Source organism: Rhipicephalus sanguineus, chromosome 1 (genome assembly GCF_013339695.2).
Source record: "Rhipicephalus sanguineus isolate Rsan-2018 chromosome 1, BIME_Rsan_1.4, whole genome shotgun sequence".
Lineage (NCBI taxonomy): Eukaryota > Metazoa > Arthropoda > Arachnida > Ixodida > Ixodidae > Rhipicephalus > Rhipicephalus sanguineus.
The window spans coordinates 66,337,083-66,348,372 of NC_051176.1; the positions used below are offsets into that span (position 1 = coordinate 66,337,083).

Sequence of the window (11,290 nt, forward strand, 5' to 3'; positions counted from 1 at the left end):
GGCGTTAGTGAGGCCTCGGCCAGAGTGCGTAATACGACGTTTGGGTTACCCATGTCATTTCCTGCAAGGAACGTCGTCAGCTTGTGCACGTGAGGGATCCCTTAGAGATATCAACGTATCCGGGTGGTGTGCTTCAAATGCCTCGCGAAAAATGTGGTGCCACTTATGGTGGTGAATCGGGTTATTTCAAAAGATGCCTAAAAAGCGACATCATTAAGACGTTATCGAGGTAAAATCACTTTCCAACTCATTATCCGAACACCACGAGAACACGTGCCACTGCATCGACTGCAATTTGGCATCCATCGTCGCCACGGAGATGCTACAACTTGCACGATTAATGCTGAGTAGCTGCGCATTCAGACGACGCACCATGCGATGAACCACACACGTGGAAATGTGCCTGAAATTACGCACTCGCATTGCGCCATCTCACCAATACGAGCCACTGCGTTACCTTCCACATTTATCAAGGGGGCCTTACGGGCTCGGTTTGTTAGACCTTCACTGCTTGACGAGTGTTTGTTTATTTCACGATCATTGCAGCGGGCAATCATCGAGTGAGATCTGTTCATGTTTACCTGTGCGCACTTGACACCATGCTTCCTCATTTAACTGGTAAGCGAATGTTTACTGCAATTTGTAGAGTCAATAAAAATGCACCTTACTTCGTGTAATTCTCTAATACTTTGCTGCTTAATTGACTTCAAAGAACAAGAATCACCGATGCCCGCCCGAAATCACCAATGTCTCGCAGGCTGCCTACCGTACCATCCCTGCCACATTTCCTGGCCAAGTCACCGCTTCCGCGACCGTCGATTGTGCTTGCCTTTCTTATTTTTTGCATTTTCTGTAATTCAATTATAGGACATGAACTGTAACGCCCCACCCATTTTGCCTTACAGCTGCTAGGATACAAAGCCTGTAGCTCTCGTTTTTATCAAAAAGTGAAGCCCATCATTCCCCTGCACATCGCTCATTGGTTCGTCCTCAACTTCCTTCTGAGTTTGTTTCTTGGCTTTCACGTTTTCATGCCTTACAGGTCGAGCAATGCCAGGTTTTGTTCTTGCTGAGCACTGATGGCGCTGTTTTTTGGAAAGGCTAAAAAAATCTTACACTCGATAAAAGACAATTGATAAATAAGTCCAGTAAAACGCATAAAACAGAGTGACTGTTCGATATGTTTGTTTTCGTATATTGTCTCTTATGTGGCCTAAATTAACCTTAGCCTATTAGTGGTGATCTCAAATCGCGCAGTCATGATCCCACCATGTATAAATGGAAAAAAGAATGGTGTATCGTGTAATTTTCCGCTTTCTTAGTGTCGTGGCCATAACAGCAGCAGTTGTGCGGTTCGCCGTCCACTCCAATGAAACGGGCCGCTCGTCGACGTAACTCAAAAAGCCATTTATTAATAAAGCTTGTCCGCACCCGGGCGCATGCGCAGAGGCCCTCGCAGCAGGGTCTTGTCACCGCCGGTGCGGACATCGACGAGGGTGGTGATCTGGGGTGCTATTCTGGACACTGACAAATTCAGTCATTCGTCAACTTTGATTGGCCCAGAGGGCTGCTACGGCCTCTCCGATTTGCTTAAAATGCCGCCATTACAAATTCCACAGTGTCCAGAATAGCACCCCTGGTGGTTACCGAGGGTTGCCCACACAGTGAAATGGGGTAACCCACACGGTGAAATGGGGTAACTGAAGACACGCGCTTCGTCACGTCGCCTATAGCTAAAAAGAACAGCATGTAAATCTCTGTACAACGCTTCTCTTACTTCGATCCAGGGCGTGGTGTTTTTCCCCTGGGTGCCCAAGGTTGTCGACATCACGGGGTGCGCCTGCCTCATCCTCGTGTCCCTCCCGCTGCCAGAGACGTTCAACGAACCACTGCCGGACACGCTGCACGACATCAAGAAGGCCAGGTACGATTGCTTTTGTCCGCCTCGGTGGTGCAGTGCACGGTTACGTTGGTCGGCTACTGACCCTAAGGTCGCGGGTTCGATCCCGGCCGGTCGCATTTGATGGAGGTGAAATGCTACGGGGCCGTGTACTGAGCGATGTCAGTGCACGTTAGAGAACACCAGATGGTCGAAATTTCCGGAGCCCTCCACTACGATCATAATCATATCGTAGTTTTGGCACGTAAAACCCCGGACATTATTATTATTATTATTATTGTGATTACGTCACCGCACACTCGGCACCGAAGCAACCTTCGGAAATAAGCAAACATTGCGATTCATTTGAGTGTAGAAGAGGTGGATCGTATTGATTTACCAATACTGTAAGCCTTTACGAAACCCGTGCACATTGTAGTCCAAGGCGGCTCTAATTCTATTAGCGATTACCTTTGTCAATACCTTTAAGGCAACGGACAGTGCGCTGATCGACCTACAGTATTTCACGTCCTTGGCGTTTATTTTCTGACGGATTAAGATAACATTAGCATTCTTCCACGATTCCAAGTAACTCAGGGGACGAAATGACAAGCATGATCACTGAATTGCACACGAAAAGCAGCATGGTGTGTCTGAAAATTAATATGCCGAAAACTAAAGTAATGTCCAACACTATCGAAACAGAAGAAGTAGTGCATTTTCCAAGTATTCTGAGGTCATGAAACAGCATCCCTCAAGAGGAAACTATACAACTCTAGTTGCGCAGCAAGTGAGTAGCTTCCAAGACTGTATTTTACAATGCGGCATATGTGGTTCTTATAGACGCTTTTACGTACGACATGTGGAGGTCACCACCTTTGGCTGTGAAACGAATGTTTTCTTAGCTTTGTATCCCGTGTCTTCCTTGTGTTAATCGTCTGGTTTGTGCTGTATTTTACCCATGAACTATGCATCACCAACTAGCCTGCCAGCAAATGTTATTGAATAACGCGACGTACGTGAATTAATAAGGTCATGAAACGTCGAATGCACCAACCCAACCGTTTTCACGCATACGCGTCCGCCGTAGCGCTGTTCGTTTAGCTGTTAAAGATACAAAACGGCAAGGCTACAGCCCAATATTGCGGCACCGAAACTCGTCCAAAATACAGTCTAAAGGCGGTGTTGAAATGTCCTGGGAAGCCACATGCTTTGTAGTGCGATGCTGCAATTTTACCAGAATATTCCAGCGGGTCTCTCCTGTGTAGAACCGGAAATTGATTTTCAAAACTTTTTTTTTTTTCGTCAGGGCGTCCGGCGTCGTTGCCAACGCCGAGAGATGGCGCCAAGCAAAGATGTTCCGCAATCCTTGGAACGTTATTTCAAAATTACTAAAATTCAAATAAAAAGCCACAGCTTCGCCGCAACGGCGAAGCAGTGAATGCGATAGCAACTAATTAGAATGTCATACGAAGAACGGCAAGCTGCTCGATATTTGCAACGCACGCTCGAGCCAAAGGACTGACGAAAAGAACACAGACAGGACGACCGCGAACTGACAACGGCCACAGCGCGACACTTGCAGCGCGCCACTCAAACGCAAGGAAGGACACCCGAAAAGAATGCACAGATATACAGAGGACGAGCGCGAACTAATAACTGTTACGGTTGTTACTTCGTGTTTGAGCACCGCGCTACAACCCAACGCTCTTAGACTTTTTTTCTTTAAATCTGCGGCGCGTGGAGTGACCCCTCCGCGTCTCTTGCCGCGCGATGGCGTTCGACGCATTGTTTACTCGGCATTCCACATCATCAGCGGGTACAGAAATGGGCCACTTTTCGCGCGTCTCAAGGGCAGCTTTCAAACTGAAGGAAAATGTAAGAGCGTTGCTTTAAAGCGTGTCCTTCGGGCAATCTCGCGGGTGATACTACACACTGAAGCACCTCCGAGCTCTGCGTGCAGTTAGCGTTGAATGGTGTATATAAATAGCTCGCCGATGTTATACTGCACCGCCGGTGGCGCGTGGCCGAGTCGCTTATAGTAGCGCGCTGCGGAGCGACGGGTCGCAGGTTCGAATCCCGGTGGCGCGCTTCGGTAATTTTTTTACATTTTTCTTTGAGGCTTTTATTTATAAATACATACATATACATATCCGGGACATGACGGCGACGGCAAAAACCAGCCGAGACTGTCCATATAATTGCTATCGCAATAAAACGACAAGTAATGTCCCCTATGCTCTCCTGGGCTTCACTTTCTGTTGGCATCATACAGGAGTAGTCATGCAAACTCAAGTGCAGCACTGTGAAACTTGAGCGATACTCAAAAAAAAAAAAATTAGGGGAGCTTCGCACTGGTGGCGCCAAGCCTGAAGGAACAGCGAAGCTCGGCGGCCTTCCTTAGTATACCAGCCAAGCCTAGCCGAGATAGCCAGTTCATCCTTGATGTAGCCACATGAGCATAGAGAGGTGCAGTTAAGCCTGGGAAAGCCAAGCTGAGGCTCTCTCTCTCTCTCTCTCTCTCTCTTTCTCTCTCTCTACTTATTTCTCTCTCTTTCTTTCCATCTCTGTAATCTCTGCCTCTTTCTTTCTTTTTTTGTTTCTTTCTCTCTCTCTCACTGTTTCTCTCGTTCTCTCTATCTTTTTCTTGCTCTCTCGCCCATAGCAACGCAATCATATGGTTACCATTAAATGCTTGTTCTGCTAGCGTGCCTGGATAGCCGAGTGGTTACGACGCTCGCCTTCGGACCGTGGGTACCGGGTTTCGAATCCCGCCTTGGCAAGAAATTTTATTTCGCCTCATTTATTACTGGGATAGCAATATGGGATATTCAAAATGCACAGTGCAGTCTGTCGACAATCCCATAAGCTCGATCCGCCATGTTTTGTTGGGCACGAAAACGAAACCAGTCGCATATCGCAGCCGTTCAGGTGCTAGCTACTGGTATTTTATCTTCGTTCTGCGATGACTTCCCAATGCTTCCTGCGCTGTTCCTGTAACGAGGGAGCCCTGGCAATGCCGGGAACAAGGTAACACTATATTCAATCGAATTTATCAGTTACCTGAACGAAGAAAAAGAATGTACCGACGCGAACTTGTTTCGTTAACAAGATCGGCACTGTGCATTGGTTCGGAAGTGACCTGCGCGCGCAAATGCGCTCTTCAACCTCAGTTCTTATTTCTTCGTGCAATTTAGTTTCTCGCCTGCAACATAAGTTGCAGAACAATATATTACGATATACGCATTTTAAAAGAGACGGCCGACGTCGCACACACGCGAGGAAGCATGATTGATGAACATTAGCTTGTCGGTATTGCAGATCGGCGAAAGCTATGATGAGCGGTCCATGCCTTGTTTATTTCGAAAACACTACAACACACGCTACTGCGGAGGGTGTAGAGGTATCTATGGCTAAAGAAATGAGCCGAGGAAAGCAGCACAGCGTTGCACAGGTCGCGCAGTAACAACGTGGTGTCGATATCTGACGAGTGTTTATGACGCGTGTATAAAATCGCAGTGGGAAATACAATAGAGATGTATCAGTGCAAGGTTAATTACCTTAGAAGTTTGGCAGTCACATCTCCTCTGCAACGAACACTTTTCTTGGACGCCTACCTCAGATCGGAAGCGCACGCCACTAGAGAACAGCAGTTCGGCTTTGCGAAGCGGTGCGCCTCTTGCAGCTGCCGTCCAGATGAGTTTTTAAGCGCGCAGAACTTCAATATTGTGTTGTCGTCGATTTGTGGCAACACAGTGAGATCCTCGGACAATTCGGCTCTGGGTGCCGAAGAAAACGACCGCATTTTCTTGGCCCCAAAGCTCCGCCAACGAATGCTGCTCAACCCCTCCATGGCCTTTCTTTATGGAGCCGCTGGCAGACAATTTGGCGACGGCGCCCAACAAAAAAATGGCGGAAGCGCCCAGTGTTGCTGGAGCACCAAGCATTATGAATATCCCCTATTATATAGACACTCTCGACGGGTTTTGGCCGTCGCCGTTATGTTCCGTATAAAGTCCAAATCGATAACATCGCCCGTGATGTATCGATTTGGACTTTATGCAAGTGCGATCTTTATTTATTTATTTATTTGTTTTACCCCTCAAGGCCAAAGGCATTACAGAAGGGGTGGGAACAAAAAAACATGCATACATAAAGCAAAACAAATGCAGTGAGTAATAACAACAATAAAGTGAAACAGTTTTCTTTAACCGGTGTTGGTTAGTGCTTCGCGAAAACGTTGATTGTCGGTTATTGATGCGATTTCAGCGGGAACGTGGTTCCTCTCCATTGCGGTGCGTGGTAAAAATGATTCAAAGAATGTTTTCATTTTTGAAAATGGAACACCTTCTTTATGGCGATGATTGATGCAGTGGGACATATACTGCGGTGGAAGAATGAATGTATCGCGAAGAGTTGAATGATAATATATCTTATAAAACAAGTTCAAGCGGGCGATTTTTCGACACGTGCTTAAAGATGGAAGAGCTGGCGCTTAATTCAGCTGGCGCTTAATTCAGACAGAAACCTACGCAAACTTACATTTCCTCAATAAAATGCACCCAACAGAATACCCTGCGCGCTGCCCATGGTGCTCTGAGAAACCATCACTAATTCACACTACATGTACATGCCGGGCCATCCCCGACCTGCCCACCATTCACCAAGCGAGTGTGACGTGGTGGAAGGAGTTGCTGGCCAGCGATAGACTTGGCGACCAGATCAGTTTGATCGACAGGGCACGCAGAGCGGCAACCGCCTCTGGCGTCCTGGACTGAGGGCGGCCAGCACTGCTAGATAGTATTTGCGGAACAAGCTGGTCCCGCACGACAAACCCCTTCTTTCTGCTAATAAATGTTTTTTTTTTCTTCCTTCCTTCCTTCCATCTACAATGCAGGAAGCGATATCACACGTATCCAGAAATACAAAAAGAAAATCACACAGGACACAAATTCAGAATATAAAATATTCAAAATTAATGCACTTTCATACAAAACAGTCACACAAGTAACAAAACATGAAAAAAAGCCAGATAATACTCTTATTTATCACGTGAGCATGGATTGATGAAATGTTTGCGCAGTGCTCGTGCAGGGGTCATTCGCAACTGCAGGGTAACGATGCGTTGCATAGATGCGCAGTGACGAATCACACAAAACGGACACGGGTGTCATTCGTCTCTGTGCATCCATGCAGCGCATCGTTACCCTTCAGTATGCCATAACAACTAGCCCCAGCGGAAGCATTTTTGATCGCACTTTGTGAAACGAATGTAAAAGGGCTGGCAGTGTGTATGGCAGCTTAGGCAAGTATTCGGTATGTGTGTTTTGATCAGTTAATTTTCGCTAATTAATCAATGTTTGCAGAAGATGTCGCCTGTCTGCGCAAGGCAGACGCTGTTGTTACAGTATTCTCAATAATAATAGTAATAATTGTTGGGGTTTTACGTCCCAAAACCAAGATACGATTATACACTATCCTTCGTATCGTCATATCTCTTTGTTACTTTTTGTTTAATTAGCATGGCTGAATTTTGCCGGGAAAGACTGTATATGTCATGCGAAGAAACGAAGCATTCTTGCTGTAGTCAGCCATGATATATCTCTCGCTATATGATAACTAGACGCATGCGTTCGCTATGTGCGAATACTGCTTCAATGATACGGTGTTTTTCGGTACCTGGAAATGGACTACAGCATAATTTATACAGTAAATGGCGTATGCGCGAAACTTCGCTCAGACATCGGAGCTATGTGATCAACAGCCAACAAAGCTTACGCGCCGCATTGCAATTTAAGACGAGTGGTATACAGCGTGACCGTTTGCAGCGACTCACCAATTACAGCGTCTCTCTCTTTTTTTTTTTTTTTTCTGATCTCACTGCATGTGCAGGAAGGACAAGAAGGACAAAAACGCGGTGGACTCCTACGTCGCAGCCGAAGCTCAACCACTGCGGTAAAAAGATCGAAAGACAGAGGCTCTCAAAACAACTGACACTTTCCACGCAAAAAAAAAAATAGTAAAAATAGAAAAATTGAAATATTGGAGAGTTTTTTTTTTTTTCTTTTTTGCAGATCAACATTCCTTTCTCAATATTTCTGGACTTACAGCATGCCCTAATGAAAGTGAAATGCCATAGCGAAGTCAAAACGGAGAAGATTTCAGCTGTGACGCCATCTACAATGACAGCATGACTTCACTGTTTCTGCCGCCGGGCAAGCATGAAGCCAGGGAGACCTCGGTTTTGCAAGGGTTAAACGAGGCCACCGCGTGGCGTCAACAAACAGTTTCTGCGGGAAAGGTTTGACATAAGTAGCTGTAGAGTTACTGTATATGCTGCCTACAAGAGCACCATATACAGTAACTCTAAGTAGCTGGAAAAGCTAGCGCCACCGTTGGCGTGACGTGCTGGGCAGGATCACGTGGTCATAGCGACAGCGTCGTCTGCTTCGGGGCACCGACGCGCGCTGAAAACAACATTTTAGAATGCCATCTGCGCTATTCTGATTAAGTGAGGATGTTTTCCCGCTTCGGCTGTGCGCTTGATAACACTTGAAAGCACTACAATATGCGGTCGCTATATTTTAAGGCGTCCTATACGGTAGGCCAGTGTTCGGTGCCGCCATGCAGGACGTACACAACCGAGTCCGGCGTCAGCCTTCACACGTGTCCGCAGGTTAGGAAGTTGCGTGGAGCATGGATTGTGGAACTTAGAACTGGAAAACAGCCATCGGCCACAACACGCGCGTGCAGTCAGCACTTCCGCGAGGAAAATTTCTGCTTGCGCATGGGCCTGCGATGTTCGGTGAATATAGCAGAAAGCGCTCACTGAGACGATCACACGTGAACGCTGGCCGGCTAACGACGCCCTTCTCCAGCAAGCTGGCCTCCATTCGACCCCAAAATTAGGTTAATTCACTCCCAAATTCAAGTTGGCCCAGCCCAACCTTACTTGTTTTTATCCGGAACCGTGTGTATTCTTGTCGGAAAGGTGCCCCACCTTTTGTGTTATAGACACAATTTTGCCGCCAACGTTGCTGGAGAACTGACTCAACAAAGAATGTTGTGCAGTAAAATTTTCCATTGCGGTCTCTACAACTTGTTTTTATCCCGCTTTGCAGCGACTTGTTACAATAATTTTCCTCTTTTTTTACTGCAAATCCTAGCTCATGCGGGTCCTTGTCTACTGCCGTGTTTTCATTGACCATTTCGAAACACGCCAGGCCGCCCCTGGCGGCCTGACATGTTTCGAAATGGTCAATGAAAAGCCCTGGTAGGGCCGGGTGCCCTCGCTTAGTTGACTGACAGGCAGAATTGACCGATCAGCGAGGACCAACGCGGAATACTAGTTTTCCGTATTTGTGTGTTCACTGATAGAAGGTGCAAAGCAGACAGAGTTTGAGGGCGATAGCGGACAACGACAGAGAACATTGGCGTCATTACTTTTCAGCCAGACTTGTAGGTGACCTCTAAATTATACTTTTGTGGGTAATCGAATAATCGAGAATCCAACTAAATGATCCAGTGCCGTCAACCAGCACAAGGCGTGTTGGTCAGTAACGACCATCAGGTGGCGGCCGCGGAGGGAACGGCAATTTTTTAATTGATCTTACTTAGTAATTTTTTTTTATTTTGGGGGCAGAAGTCTTTACCACCTGCACGCAGTTCGCCCTGCCGCCTTTCTCGCTACAGAGGAGATTGTTCACCCGATGTGCACTGAGTAAGGCGCAAAGGTATAGAGGCAACTTCGAGCTCTGAAGCGTGCTTTTTCGATACACAAAAACGCTTGGCTCAAGGTAGAAAGTAACTCTAAGGAATGCTCCTGCCGTGTGGCAGATGCACCGAGCATGGGGAAAAGAATGTCCACAAGGGTCCCGCCTGACAAGGTCTAGAAGGTGTTGGTGAGAGGCGCACCAAAGCCGCGGGCAAGTGTGAGCCTGACGAAGAAGGTCCTCAGCTTCGCTGTTTAGACGGTGTTCGTGAAGTGGAGCTCGCCGCATTTTTTTTTATAACATCCTCGTACGCAGCACACCGTATACGGATAGACACGGTCACGGTGGATCCGGCATACGTTACGGTAAGTGTTTCTGTATAGTAAAGTTCTCGCATATGCACTCTTCAGCCACTACGGTATTACAGTACTTTAAGTTGTACGACCGCACTCTGTCGGAAGAAAGAATCCTGCGCCATCGACCGGACCAAACGTCACAGAAAAAGGCTGTGCAAGCGCTACTGCGCTTTCTGCGTTCAACCGGTCTCTCAGAACGGCTCTGACTGGAACGACTTGCGTGTGTGTGCATGTGTGCGCGTTTTTTTTTTTTTTCGTTTTCATTTTATCTCTCTCTCTCTCTGTCCTCTTTCTTACGCCTATTTCCCCACCCCTGTTCAGGGTAGCAAACCGGTCACTCGCGCCAGGTTAACCTCCCTGCGTTTCCTTTTCATCTATTTATCTCTTTCTCCGTGCGGTAAACCGGCACTGCACACTAAAACACTCTAATAGACGAACCGGGGTAATCGTAGCTGCGAGTGTACAGTGATTGTTAGAGTAATAATGCGGGGAATCGTGTGCAGCTCACAACGAAACACCACTTCCCACCCATCGCAAGTCCGCCCACAGGGGACCGAAATTCTGACGCCCAACCAACGACCAAACACACACCATCGTTGCCTTATGGACAGCGGACGCCGTAGTGGCATTGGTAGTGGCACCTTTAATCCGTCACTTCCGTCGCTTTGCCATGAATGACGTCACACACACAATGTTGCCAATATTTGTTGGAGTCCGGGTGGGCGATTCAAGGCAGTCAATAAAATTCATTTGTAAACAGTCTGCGCATCTCTCCAGCCTATAATTTGGCATAAATGACCGAAACGTGCAAAGGAACGCACTCAGAAAACTTTATTGAGATCCATTCAACTCGAAAAATCGCGGGAGTTCACCTTTAGCAAACACGGCTACTACAGCGAGTGAAGTGACCTTGGTCACCTTGGTGCGGTCTCTTCAACGCAAACTTAGCCATGAAAGCAGAACACGCAAGAGGCGAGGAGTCATATGTTGAACCCCCCTCGACAGATAAGCGCACGAGCACGGGCGACCACGCCCTGTAGGTCAGAGTAGAGGACCGGGTGATAGCGAAAAAGCCTCTGCCACGCCGAAGCACCTCGGAGATATGCGCACCATAGACTGCGTACCACCAACGGTAGTGGTGTATATCTAAATAGCTCGCCGTTAAAACACTGGATGAAGTATGCGATCGTGGCCGAGTCGTTTAGCGCGTCGCGCTTCGGAGCGAAGGGTGGCAAGTTCGATATATATATATATATATATATATATATATATATATATATATATATATATATATATATATATATATATATATATATATATATATATATATATTATATATATAT

The 11,290-nt window shown here is 46.9% G+C and overlaps 1 protein-coding gene across 1 annotated transcript in view; it reads left to right on the forward strand.

The window, feature by feature from the left end:
- The window catches only part of LOC119392501 (organic cation transporter protein), a 140,810-nt gene extending 132,930 nt beyond the window's left edge, over positions 1-7,880 (forward strand). Inside the window, exons 11-12 of the mRNA XM_037659692.2 lie at positions 1,788-1,924; positions 7,772-7,880. Of these exons, the coding sequence (XP_037515620.1) occupies positions 1,788-1,924; positions 7,772-7,838 (204 nt within the window). The 3' untranslated portion in view covers positions 7,839-7,880. The remainder of the gene's footprint in view (positions 1-1,787; positions 1,925-7,771) is intronic.
- The last annotated feature ends 3,410 nt before the right edge of the window (positions 7,881-11,290 follow it).